This window comes from Phyllostomus hastatus, unplaced genomic scaffold (assembly GCF_019186645.2).
Source record: "Phyllostomus hastatus isolate PE091 unplaced genomic scaffold, TTU_PhHast_1.1 phas_contig_209, whole genome shotgun sequence".
NCBI classification, from domain to species: Eukaryota; Metazoa; Chordata; class Mammalia; order Chiroptera; family Phyllostomidae; genus Phyllostomus; species Phyllostomus hastatus.
Genome location: NW_025333735.1, coordinates 16,045,352 through 16,059,520, shown reverse-complemented (window position 1 = coordinate 16,059,520; position 14,169 = coordinate 16,045,352). Strand labels below are relative to the sequence as shown.

Sequence of the window (14,169 nt, the reverse complement as noted above, 5' to 3'; positions counted from 1 at the left end):
TTTATCAAAAGCATGATTTTTGTTAATAGCTATGCCTCTTTGGGGAAAGAATGTGAACCTACCATATACTTCTCTTTTGGTTTCCCCTTCCAAATATTAATAAATTGTTTTCATGGTCTATTTCTACAAACTTAAGTCATCTTACTTAAAAACAAAAAGACAAGAACTGTCTTGAAATTAATAAAGAAAATCGTTTTCAGGCAATTTCTTTAATTTTGCTGTCTAGTGAAAGTATTGTTTTTGTATCAGCATGTTTATGTTTCTATTGGCCATAATATAAACAAACTGGTGCAGCTGCTGATCCTAATTGTAAAAAGAAAGAGAATAATTCCTAAACTAATGATGGTCCTATATCATGATATTAGGAATTTAACTGAAGAGCGTTAGCCTTTTTTCTTACACCAGAAATAATTTTGCAATTCTCAGTTGCTCTCTGGGACTAGGAGTCATGTCTGGCCAACTAAACCAAGTTTAGTGGAGAAAACAGAGATGAGGGTGATATGGAGAGAAAAAGATACCTGCATTGAAGTCTGGCCACTTCTCAAAAATCTGTGTTGCACCAACCTAGCCATGTGATCTCATTTATTATCCCACTTGACTGGCAAAGAAACCAAGCCAGAAAAAAACATGGACCACTAATGCCTACCCTGAATAATATTTTAACTGTTTAATTTTAATAATTTGATTTGTTATATTTTAATATCTGGAAAAATTATGTGTGGGCATATGCAAACATATTGATCTGGAAGAGGTGTAAAGACTAGAAAATTAATGCTTAAAGACAGACAGATAGGCTTTGCATAGTTATTTATTTTCAAGTAATATGTACTTTAAATGTGTTATCTACATTTGATTTTCAAAGAAACACAAGAAAATTTATTCCTAGTTAACCCAACAGCTCCAATTCAATACCTTTGTTCTCTTTTTTTTCACACTTTCTCATAGGCTCATGAAAAAAGATATTCACATGGCCAAAGTATAAGAAGAAAACTAAGTTATCTTCTTACTTTTTACCATATTCATTAGACAATAGGGAAACTTCATCTAGTATCATAATAAATCTTATTTTCAAATAGTTCCAAACAATACTTTTTAAAAATGCATGTAGTCAGAATACAGATAGGGTGATTGATTACATGTCTTCTAAAGGAGAAGAACCAGGACTATTCCATATGATCAAATACAGCCTGGCAAGATTTTCATGTCTACCATGTTATGAGAGAGTAGCAGTCTAATTCTCCCACTCCAGGTTTAGAGGACAATACCTCACACAGAGTGGAGCTGCGCATACATGCTCTCACCTGGCTTTATTTATCTGCCATGATCCTTCAAAACATCTGCATAAAATGGATAAGAAATACTAAACACAATATCTTACTCATAAGAATTCTTCAAGAAATCAAGTAGTTAGTACCTGTGTATACTGTAGGTTAGGAAAGGAGACAACACTTGTGAAAACATTTGTGAAATCAGCTTTCACAAGAAAAATATCCCACTACTATATCCCTCCATGTTGTGTGATTACTTGCTATTACTCAGGTCGGACTATGAAGAGCCTCCCAAATATGGAATAGGATTTACTGAGAATCTACTATAATTAGATATAATGTCTAATATCTCCCAAATATCTAATATTAATAATAATAAAGTCAGGGGAATTATTATCTGTTAAACATAATAAGCAGTAGATCAGTGAAAATATTATAAAGAGTTTAAACTTTAATGCATAAGTGACCTATATAAATAATTTTAGAATTAAAGTCATGATTTACTTATACTGTGATTCTAAGAGTATAATATATTTAATGTTGTTTTCATTTTTCACTCAAAGATGTCTGTAGATAATGTCATATAACCATGTATCTTACCCTAGGCTAGTGTTAACAATATTTTGAATTAGTGCACGATATATGCTCCCAGAATCAGTACAGCCTTATACAATTTTCTTCAGGCTATGGCTCAGAATATTGGAAGTTACATACTGTGTTTATATGCCTTTTACTTATATTCTAAATAGAAATACCACATTAAAATAATGAGCAAGTTTAAATGTTTGTGGTTTTTATCACTTGATTAATTTTATTATGACCTCTTTTATTCAGGTACTATAAATAATCTAAAGTTTTCTTTAAAATTCAATAGATAATTCTAAGACTGTTATTTTAGTTGATTTCTCACTGCTTCCAAAAAGCTGTCAATTTAGAATTTTTTACTGAGTAAAAAGTGCATAATAATACTTTCAGTTCAGTATATATGTTTTTCTGTAATTAAACAAAATTATTTTTACCATAATCATTAGGGACTCTTCAGAAAAGTATGATAAACTTTTATTACATCACTAAAGAATGCCATCCCATTTTTGCAATAGACCCCGTCCCAGCAAAGCAACATTTTAGACAATGGACAAGAAGATGTATCTCCGAGCGGCCAATGGAATCCTTATCCTCTTGGGAGGCGGGATGTACCTCCAGACACCATTACTAAAAAGGTAACCAATTTTAAGTTAATGACAAACCATGGCCTTGCACACCATTGTAATATGTAATCCATAATGTACATCATAAAATCATTTCTAATTTTGTGATAAATTTAGGCTAAATATTCTCTTATGAGAAGACTGGTTAACTGTAAGTGTATTGAAAAGGATGAAAAATGAACATTGCCAAATGTTCAGAGTTGGTAATAAATATTTACAAACAACATTCTGCTACCTCTCTGCAGACACTAGCACCTATTACTAGTGCCTGACACCCATTTTTGAAGTGCAAGTACAAGTACAGGAAGATGTGTAACATGTACTTCTGACCCTCTTGGCTTTGGTATTATAGTATAGTAGCCAATTTGCATAAAATAAAATTTGACTACAAAAAGAGATTTGCGTTTCTAAAGTTGTAGCCATTCATTGATCTAGTAGTCATTCATTTAATAAACACTTAGTGAGCCCAGTAGCACTATGTTTTGACCAGTTGCTAGATGCTGGGGGACAAAAATTAATAAAATATACTGTCTTACCTCTAGGATCTTTTCATCTAATGAGGTAGGCTGGGTGGTATGTAGGTAACTAGAAGACTACAAGTTAAGTTGTCATAAAGAGTGTGAAAAATGCTCTGAGAGAAAATAATTGCAAGGTATATGAGGGACAAGGCATTAGTTTCCCAGAATACATTTTTTAAACTCCTACAAATCAATAAGAAAAGGCATACAATACAATAAATATTTTTAAAAATTATAACCAGAGGGGAGGTGAGAGGGGATAATGGGGGGAAAGATTTTTTAAAAATTGAATCTTTTCATCAAGAAAATGCAAAAAAAGATGCTATTTTATACTCAGTAGACTTGGGAAAATTAAGTCTGAAAAATTGAAGTTGTTTGCAAATATAAGAGCAATTAAAACTTTTATACTGGCTTGTGGGAATAAAAAGCACAATCACTTTGGTAACAAATTATCTTATAAAGCTAAACATGCATTCCAATAATTTCCTTCATAAGATATCATTCTAGAAAAACTCCTGTATATGTCATTCAGGACTCTTGTAATATTTAGAATAGCAGAACATTGGAAAAATCCAATGCCTACCACCATGAAATTGTGTACATAAATTCTGTTATTCACACAAAGGAATATTTTACAGCCATGGAAATTAGTTAAATATATTTATGATAATTTGTATAAATTTTTAAAATGTGATTTAAGTGAAAAATGAGCTTCAGAAGATGGTACATATCAAAAATACCATACTTATAAATCTCAAAAATAAGTATAATTAAAATGTATTATTTAAACATAAAGTACAGTAGTGGGAAAACTACTTTTATAAGGAAATGGTTAATAAAAAATAAGAGTACTGCCATCTCTAAACGGGAAGCTGGGGGTAGGATGAGGGAGGAAGCTGGTATTATGAGTACTGCTGTATTTCTTAGGTTGAATTGTGCTTCTTACACTCTAGTTCTTAAGTTCATGAGTGTTCATTTTATAATTGTGCTTCATAACTAACATATACACTATCTAATCACACACTTTCTTTGTAACCTAGGTGATTTTACCTTTGATGATGTTTTCAGTGCCATATAGATATATGCATATACACATATATACACATATATGTATATATACATATATATAATCATTTACCCAAAATAATTGCTAACACCCTGATATTTAGGTGTTACACATGTCATTACTCTGCCTACTGAGCAATACTCAGCACTGCAGATAACTGTAATATAGTACAATTAGTGCTGTGAAGATGGATACAGTGCTATGAGGCACCTGTTTAATAAAGCAGCTAAAAGAAGTTAGTAAAGAAGAGCAGTATAAAATAAAGCTGGAGGGATAAGCATAAGCCAAATCATGCTGAGCTTTATTGTGAAGGAAATGGGAAGGGAAACAACGAACTATTTTAAACAGGGCAAAGACATGATTAAATTTCCCTTTAAAGAGCACTGATAGCTTTTCAGAGAATGAATTAGAGAAGAGAGAGACTAGAGGAAATTGAACCAGTTAAGAAACTTCTATTGTAATCTGGGGGAGAGTAGGTGGAAGCAATGGGTGGTAGAGAGAAATGCATAGATTCAATATATTCTTAGATTGTACATGGGGCATAAGAGATAAATGACAGCTCCAAGGTTGATAACCAGGTTTTTAATTGGGCAAGTGAGTGATGATATGCACCCAGGTAGAAAACAGAAAAAGAGTAATAAGTGGAAGTGGAGGAGGAAGGGGGCCTATGTTTTAATGTGCTAACCTGTTGTGTTGTTGGGGCATCTAAGTGGAAATGCTCAGTGGATACTTGTTTTCATTTACCTGAAGTTCAGGCGAGAACTCTTAACTGGAAATATAAACTTAGCAATCATCACACTGAGCCATGAGTAAGATAGATGGATGACACAAAACTCCATGGAGCACCAATATGTAAGAGATGTCCTTAGGGAGAAATGAGAGAGAATAACTAAAGATTTTTTCAGTAGGGTTCTTTCCATTGCAAGTTATAAAAAATTCAAGGGAAACAGCCTTGAACATTAAGGAAATAGTTAGCTAATATAAGAAGCAGAAGCCCTGGCTGGCGTAGCTCAGTGGATTGAGCGCGGGCCGGGAACCAAAGTGTCCCAGGTTCGATTCCCAGCCAGGGTACATTCCTGGGTTGCAGGCTATAACCCCCAGCAACTGCACATTGATGTTTCTCTCCCTCTCTCTCTCTCCCTCTCTCTCTCTCTCTCTCTCTCTCTCCCTCCCTAAAAATAAATAAATAAAATAAAAAAAAAGAAGCAGTAAAAATGTAGAGTAAGGCTCAGATTTCATTTTCAGTTATATAATTTTAAACTTAGTATTTTTCCCTCCTCATCTTCCATTTATACTATTGGCTTTATCCTAAAATTGTTTCCCCTCAGTACAGAGTAAATAGAAAACTCAAGAAAGCAGTATCCTTTTGAACAAAAAGAAATAATTATGGTGGAATGTGGAAGGGATTTATAAGATGGCAGACACTTGATCGTATTTAAAGGCTGATGGAAAGAGGCCTTTGGTGAAGAGGAGATTGAAAATCTCAGACAGAAAAGGAGGGAAATCTGCTTCTTTATGAGGACAGAGGAGAGGATGAAACTGATGGCTAGACATTAAAGGAGTACCTATCGAAGCCCAGAGCAGATTGCCTGATCGCAGGAAGAAATCATGCATGTGCACATACATAGCTGCAAAGGATGACTGTAATTCTCCCATACAAGGAAAAACCCTATTCATTTATTAGTAACACTTGAGATGGAACTAAGAGGTGTTGACATTGTTCATCCATGCATCCATTTTATGTGAAATCTACTTTCAGAGCCCATAATACTACGTTTAATCATTTCATCAATACAAATCATGATGATCACTTTTTTGCTTCTTTATGTGCTTTCAGAACCTCATGCAAACCTATACTGATTAAACATTTGTGGGCTAGTGAATCTTCTTAAAGTTTAGAATAATTAATCTTTCTGAAAACTTTATTAACCTTCTATACTTCTTGTCAAATGTGAAATAATATGTCTTTAAAATTTTATCATGTTTTTCATGTATAAACTGATTTGTAAATTCCTTCTACTATCATAATAAGCATTTTCTCACTACCCTATGTTATAGTTCTGAGATTTTAGAACCTAGAAATAGGTATGTCTACCACAGAGAACAGAGAGAAAAAAGAATGTGTTAAATATTCAAATTTAGTTTTTTATAATATATTTATTAAATATATCAAGTTAATATTCAGTGAGAATTAACCTAAGGAAATAAAAATGACAATGGGATTATTTTCCTGAGCTCCAGGTTTTACCAAAATAGGTGTGAAAATTGTACTGTTATTCATTGGGTTTATATTATATTCTATAATGAATTTTTTTTAAACAATGTTACTTTTGTAGTTGTTGTGAAGTGAGTAGCCATTAGGCTAGACAGGATAAGAGTAGAAAATTAGAACTTGAACTATGAATGGAATGGAGATTCAAAGGAGAATGAGTACTGAAGAAGTCTTAGCCAACACCTCATTCAGTCTCTTTCTCAAAGTCTCTGCAGACTTTTTAATCTTATCTCTGTGCCTGGAGATACTACTATGCTATTCCTGTGATATTTCTACTGTGGAGTACTAGTACCGTGATACTGCTATGATCAGAAACTACTGTGACACTGCAGTGGGAGATCCTTTGTAGAGAGGCTTTGATTGAACTTGTGGCTCTCTGTTCTGGCTCTCACAACTCTTTGGTGTAACTAATATTGGTAATATTCATGGTTATGACTAGCATACTTCAAGTACTACTGTAGAACAAATGTAGGCACTCTCCAAGCTGTGGATCCAGAGATTGAGACATAAAATAATAATTAGAGGTAAAAGCATTTATCAGAAAGAATTTTGCTCCTGTATCTGCCATAGGCCCGTGTAACAGAGGGGCTAATCCATGGCAAAATGTTGAGTGTATTAAATCATGACTTTTCTTTTTTTTAAGTTGTAATAGTTTTCTAAGCTTTCACTTGTTGTGTCAGTTTCCCAAATTTCAAATTTTGATTTCCATTTATTGAAAGAGTCTGGGAATCACTGCTAGAAGGACATGTCACAGCTATGTAAATCTCCCCCTGACTTCCAGGCAGTACTACTCGAGCACTTTAAGAACTGCTATTAAATCCTTGCAATGGCAGAAAACTAGTGCGTTCAGAAGGAATATGTGTATTTTAGGGTCCTGTCACACACCTGCCTTCACTGCTGCAGTCTATTGGATAATGTCATAGTCGCCGTGGTAAGAACTATTTTGTACCATGTATTAAACATCACTTTCTTCCAGGCATTGTGTTAATGCATTCTTCTTCTAATCCTTACAACCACCATATTAGGTAAGCCGTACTATTCTTATCCATCTTATAAAATAAAAGACTGTGTTTAGGTTTTCTCAGAGACTTCAAGTTTAGGTTAGGTTACTTGCCAAGATCACACAGGTGACTAAATATTTTAGATTATTCTCCCATATGTAACAGAAAAGTGTGTAAAGGTTATAGTATAAAATAAAAATGAAAATCAGAAATTATATAATTTGATATAATCCTCCATAGGAATGACAAGGCTGCTTTTCTCTTATTCTGAACTGACAAACTCTTTTAAAAGCATTGAGAGTTTTAAATAGGTTAAATATCTCTGAGATTTAAAATTGAAGGGCAGTGTTTTAAGGATATGTTAAAATGTTGGAGCAGAAAACCACTGCAGCAAAAAAGCTCAAGTGACACAGTAAAACAAATGAAACCAAATATTACCCTTCTGGAAAAAGTAAATCTGAAAATTCTTTAAATATAGAGACTGGATATCAAAGGTCTCTTTTAGCATTGGCTCTTCAGCAGGACTCTTCTCTCCCCAAATGTCTGCTATTCCAGTGTAAGAGCAGTGAGGATAATAAAGATGGGTGTCAAGGGTCAGCATCAGGAGGGACACAGTTGAAGGGAAGGTATTAAAAATGCAACCCATTTAGTCTTGGCTCACCATCGTGCCCCTCGGGCTGAATTTGCCCATAATTTCCTCACATCAACAATGCCAGCTGAGCCATTCAGTGCTCAAGGATTGCCAGTTGCTATTCATCTCTGAGGTATGCCCGGGAACTCATTAGGGGAAACAAAAAGAAATTTGAAAGAAATTATATGTGTTTTTTGGTCATTTTCATGTTCTTTTTATTCTTTCTTTCACAGGCCCCCAAATTGGAAGTTTTGCTTTTTTAAGCCATATTACAAAATGTTTTTTAATTTTTAAGTTTCTGGAAAGGAGTACTCATTCCTTATTTTAATTTTGGCATTTATCATATTTCTTAGCATAATGCATTTTACTGTTTGTTTTTGTACATACTTAAGAGGATAAGGCCTAAAATATCTTTTGAAAATCTTAATTTGCTTTGCTATTGACTATATGACCACATCATTGTTTCTGTTTTAAAATAGCTGAATCAAATTACTTCTGGAATTGATTTTTCACTTGGAAACAAAAGCCAGTCTATTGTAGAACTTTTTAGGGAGTAAAAATAAACTGAAGCAATTTTTAAATGAGAAGTAAATGTATAAAGGTACTATATTTAAAAATCAGCTTAACCTATATATTTAATAATTTTTTTAAATCATGTTATTGTTATGCTGTAAAACTTTTATCTAAAATATAATCAAGTTTTAGTCATAGAAAACAAGTTTTCTCAAAATGTCTTGCCATTAAAAACAAATATTGCTATCAATAATATATGTGGAACTAGAATAAAAATAGCTACCGCCCTGGCCTGCATGGCTCAGTTGGTTGAAGAGCCATCTCATACACAAAGCATTGGGGGTTCAATTCCCGGTCAGGGTACACAGCTAGGCTGTAGGTGCGATTCCTGGTTGGGGATCATATAGACAGCAACCAATCAATGTTTCTCTCTCACACTAATGTTTCTCTCTTCCTCTCTGTCTCTCCCTTCCTCTTTCTCTAAAATTAATAAATATATTTTTAATTTTTAAAAAATAGCTGCATTTCTTGGCTTTTGTGATTTAACTGGGACTATGCAATGGTGCTCTTGGAATCCCTTACACCAGAGGTGGAGGGGAGAGTAGATACAGCTCACTTACATAAGAATAGAGGAAAGTCCAGAATGGATAAGAAAGAGAGGTGAAAATGTAAATATTGAAAAATGTTGGGAGGATAGAAAGTAGAGTAAATATTGAGGCTATATTGAGCAAGTCAAGATGTAGAAGAAGCAGATATGAAAATCAACTGGGTAAACCTTACATATTAGAGATAAGAGCGAAATAGAAATGCTTCTTATTTCCAACAACATCAAAGTCAAGAACATCTGTTGTAATTTAAAGTAAAGTTGAGGAAAAAATGATTTTGATTTTCAGTGCCATAGCTAAATTCTCCTTTTGTGCAGAAGGAAATATGTCAGATAGTTAACTTTTGCCTGGGGCTTTGTATTTTTTTCCTCACAAAGCAATACACATTATTACCAGAGAAGAACCCCCAGGAGTAATGCCTTGATTTGTAGTCCATAAGCAAATGAGAACAATCTTCTCTATCGCTGTGAGTGATGCTGAGCACAATCTTGGCTCCCTCTTCTCTGATTCTCTCCCTACGCCTCATTTTTCTCCACTGATAAGAGCACATTTTACTCTGGTTAGAGTAAATTTTTCTTCTGCTAGACTGGGCCATCACCGAAATTCAAAAACAGATTGGAATCTTTTATACCGAGTCATTTTGAATGCAAACATTTTTCTGAACATTAGGAAAGAGATCTTTCTTAGTTAGTGGGCAGGTGGAGACTCTCCTTGCTTCCCCCATCCTCTTCACATCACCCCCACTCAGGTTGGTGTCACTTAGCTCTTTGTACTGAGCAACATAAAGACTGCCCTGATATCCATGGTACTGACATGTTCCTCCAGAAGATTCTGAGCTTCTGGAAGAAATAGCAGACAAATGCATTCACCTTTAGTGAGTTTTGCCCAAAAACAAGAAATGAATCATTGAAAATGAAGACTTGATGAAGTCATACAATTGTAGATTTTTATTTTCTATGCATATATTTTATTGATTATGCTATTACACTTACCCCAATTTTCCCCCTTTTCCCCCCTCCACCCGGCACCCCCCAGTCCCTCTGGCAATCACTCCCTTAGTTCATGTCCATGGGTCATGCATATAAGTTCTTTGGCTATTCCATTTTCTATACTGTTCTTAACATCCCAGAATTAACATCCCTGTTTATTCTGAACCTACCAATTTGTACTTCTTAATCCCTGCACCTTTTCCCCCATTCTCCCCCTTCTTCCTCCCAACTGATAACCCTCCAAATGATTTCCATATCTGTGATTTTGTTTCTATTCTGCTTGTTTGCAGAGTTTGTTTTTTAATTCAATTTTTAATAGTGAATTTATTGCTATTTTAATGTTGATAGTTTTGATCTTTTTCTTAAATAAGTTCCTTTAACATTTCATATAATATTGGCTTGGTGATGATGATCTCCCTTAGCTTTACCTTGTCTGGAAAGCACTTTTTCTGCCCTTAGATTCTAAATGATAGCTTTGCTGGGTAGCATAATCTAGGTTGTAGGCCTTTGCTTTTATCACTTTGAATATTTCTTGCCAGTCACTTCTTGCCTGCAACATTTCTTTTGAGAAATCAGCTGACAAGCCCTTTTGGAGGAGATGCCTGAGATTCCTGCAGTTCCTTCTGCCACCCCAGCTTCTACTGATTTTCACAGACAGAAGTTATGGGGACTTACCTTCCTGAAATTGGAACTCTGGGCTGGGTGTTATGGTGAGGCACTGGGATCCCTCGCTCCCGAGTTACCCCTTCCAATTTTTAGCCACCACAGGTTAGTGTGGAGACCATCCATTCATGTTTCTGCATCTCCATTTCTCCACCCCTCCTCCCTGTCTTGATGAGTATGACTTTTTTAATTCCTTGGTTGTCAGACTTCCATCCAGCTGATGATTTTCTGATGATTCTAGGTAGTGGGTTTCTAGTCCCAGCAAAACTGAAGCTTCTCTTTCATGTTAGTGTTTGTCTCTCTCTCTCTTCCTCTCAGTGTGGATGAATGTGGTTTCTTTAATTCTGTAGTTGTCAGACTTCCATTCAACTTGATTTCCAGGAGTTCTGAGTGATGGTTGTTCTGTATTTTAGTTGTAATTTTGATGTGGTTGTGCAAATGTACAAGCCGTGTTTACCTATGCCACCATGGGTAAACAAAAAATCTTTTAGCATAATCTGTTGTGCCCAGAGGGACATTTCTTACACAAATGTCTGCAAGAGTTTTTTCTCTTAAACAAAAGCCACTTTCTTCAGGGGACATAAGTTTTTAAAAGAGGGTGGAACAGTGGGAAGATAGCAGATGTGCTCAATTAAAAAAGAACCTGTCCCCCCAGCAGGACTTTGAAAATGACTCTCTAGATCTACATTAATGCAACTCTACTTTCCTTGGAGGTATCCAGAAACAATCTGAAACTGATTATCTGTGTGAATTGTTAAGCACCCACTCCTTAATTTTCCCATTAGGTTGAGAAAAGGAGTTTTAAGCAACAGTTTCAATGACATCAGTTGCATGGGAGGTGAGCATACCCATCATCACAAATATCCCTTCAGGCTAGGAGGGTTTAGGAGCAGGAGAGGTAGGTAGGTGAAAGTTATATATTATGTGACTTTTGTGCTAAGAATCAACTATTGGTGACATTGTTAGTTGTCTACCAAACACCTTTTAGAGGCTCTTTGAAATTTCTCATGCTTATATTTAGTGACTATATTAAGACACACACTAATTTTCCCTGCCTAACAAATATATGTCTCTCTCTATACTAGACTAGCTTCAACATGGTCTTTTTAGAATAAATAACAGTTATTGTTTCAGAACAGAATAAAAATGTACTATCTGTAGTTACACAAGTTCAAATGTATAGAACAATCTAAAGAACAATTATAGGAATTATAAACTAAGGGCTCAGATCTAGTCTTTAGAATTTAAAGTTACATTCCTTTTATGTTACCACTATCAGAACTGTAATTCAGATTTATTAATTGTACTCTTTTAAAAACATAGGTTACTGATTTTTTTATCATGTTACCTTTTCTAATAAGTCAATGCAGCCACGTCTTTTGCTGTGCTAAGGAAATAAGAATTAATGCATCTAACTAGATTTAATTCTTCACATAATTGCAAATTATTGATATAAGAGAAAGAAGGCTAAATGTAATAAGGTTTGCTTGTTAAACAAAAAATAATTGCCAAAGCAAGAGGACATGGCCTATAGGAAGTCAAAAATTTCATGAAAGTGGGACCCTTTGGAGTTAGTTTCAAGTACTTAGTAAGAGTAGCTGAATCAGGAAGAGGGGTCTGAAGAAATCAATGAAATAATTTCCTCTATTTAATGATTCCTTTCAAATATTTATTTCATTAATCTGAACATCTGGAATGATGCATTTTTAATCCACTGATTTTAGTATTATTGAACTTATAGATAATTTTAACTTACTCCATTTCATTATATAATTAAGTTTGTTCTCAAAAATAATACAGATAGGAGGTTGTGGAAAGGTAAATGGAAAAATTCTTTTCTAATGTAAAGCTCTTTGTGACAGCTGAACAAAATATTGATTAGTTTTACAGTCACTTTTTAATTAAATTTTCTACTTAATACAATGTTAATTATTTAACTAACAAAGCACATCCCTTTATCTGCTACTAACAGCGCAACAATACAGCTATCTCCAGTAGCAAAGGACTCCACTGTCATAAATCAGGAAATTGTTCTCATCCAGACTGGCTCTAAATTATTTCCTTAATAAAAGTGAAAACCTAAACAGTGTCTATCAAAAGGCTATTGAGTCAGAGATAGAATAAAAACATGCCACAACCTAAAGCAATAGAATGTCAGATTAAAACAACTTATTCCATCAATTCTTGACACAGGTATTCCTTAAAACTATTGTATTTCAGAAAATTGAGATAACTCAATCACACTTATACTATCTTCATTTTGGAAGAAATCTAAAAGCAAGAACAACTGCAGAACTAGTCCGATGCAATAAAAATGTCTGTGACTGAGTGTGTAATATGAAGATTTCGACAACGTGACAACTGGCATATGACCGAGGACTGTTGCCAAACAGTTGCCACATAGAGGACATCAAAATGATAAGATTCCATTTCCTGCCATTTGATTTGTATCTGACTTACTCTATTATCTATGGTTCTTAGAAATCTTATGGGTGAAAGAAACAATTGTCAAACTTTTATCATTATTGTTAATATCTTCCTTTTTTATTTTATTTTAAGAAAGTTTAAATCAGCATTAGCACAGGACAAATTGTAGGGTGAAAAGTGTAGACTGTATCTAATTTCACCATTTTGATTATGGATCCTCTACTTTTTTCCTTTTGATTAATAATTTCTAATTCCATGTCTATGCTTTAGAAGTTGACATTTAATCACAGGGGAATGAGCTCCTAGAGATTCAATAAGCCAGAGAAGTAACTGTCTGCACACATCAGCCAGCTGCCATCCTAAGGCATACATGCTGAAGGGAAAACCTTATTGCCTCACTTTTTTATCTGTCGTTTGAGGCACTGGAATATATCATCAGTATTTGACTTTTGAAGATTTAAGATCAGCAAATATTTTAAATACCCCCTTCCCAAATACTGTACTGTGCCAGCAGATAAAGGGTCGGCGAATCCCCAGGGCAGATGAGAGAACATCTCCCTGTCCCTCTCTTTCCATGTATTTCAGAGCTCCCTTCCATGTACTGTTCAAGTTTGTCCTTTATGCCTAAATGGGAGAAATATATTTTTGGCATCAAAACTGCCCTAGCTAAATACGAGTAAAACAAGAAGAAAAAAAATAAGCTTAATCATTTGGTTGTCAGAGTCATAAAACAACATATAAGTTCATATTTGGCACTGTAAAGATGCATAACATTCACACTCCCTCATCATCTTCACAAGAATGTGAGATTGAGGAACACAAGATTGGAGTTCAGTGCATCTGGTTCTACAGCCTGTTCTAACCACTGTGTTGTACTATGAACATATCATATCCCACCCACCTCATACAACCAAAAAATATCAGAAAACATTATAGCGTAGCCCTGTTGCAATAGGAAATAATCCTCAATATTAGAAATATGTTTGCTCATATATTTAGCTAGTAGTT

General features: G+C 34.5%; 1 protein-coding gene across 2 annotated transcripts in view; it reads left to right on the top strand.

Annotated features, from left to right (window-relative positions):
• Positions 1-14,169, top strand: part of LRRC7 (leucine rich repeat containing 7) — a 495,696-nt gene that overhangs the window by 422,733 nt on the left and 58,794 nt on the right. For both annotated transcript variants that reach the window (XM_045835283.1, XM_045835282.1), the window contains exon 23: positions 2,369-2,488. In XM_045835283.1, coding sequence (XP_045691239.1) covers positions 2,369-2,488 — 120 coding nt within the window. The remainder of the gene's footprint in view (positions 1-2,368; positions 2,489-14,169) is intronic.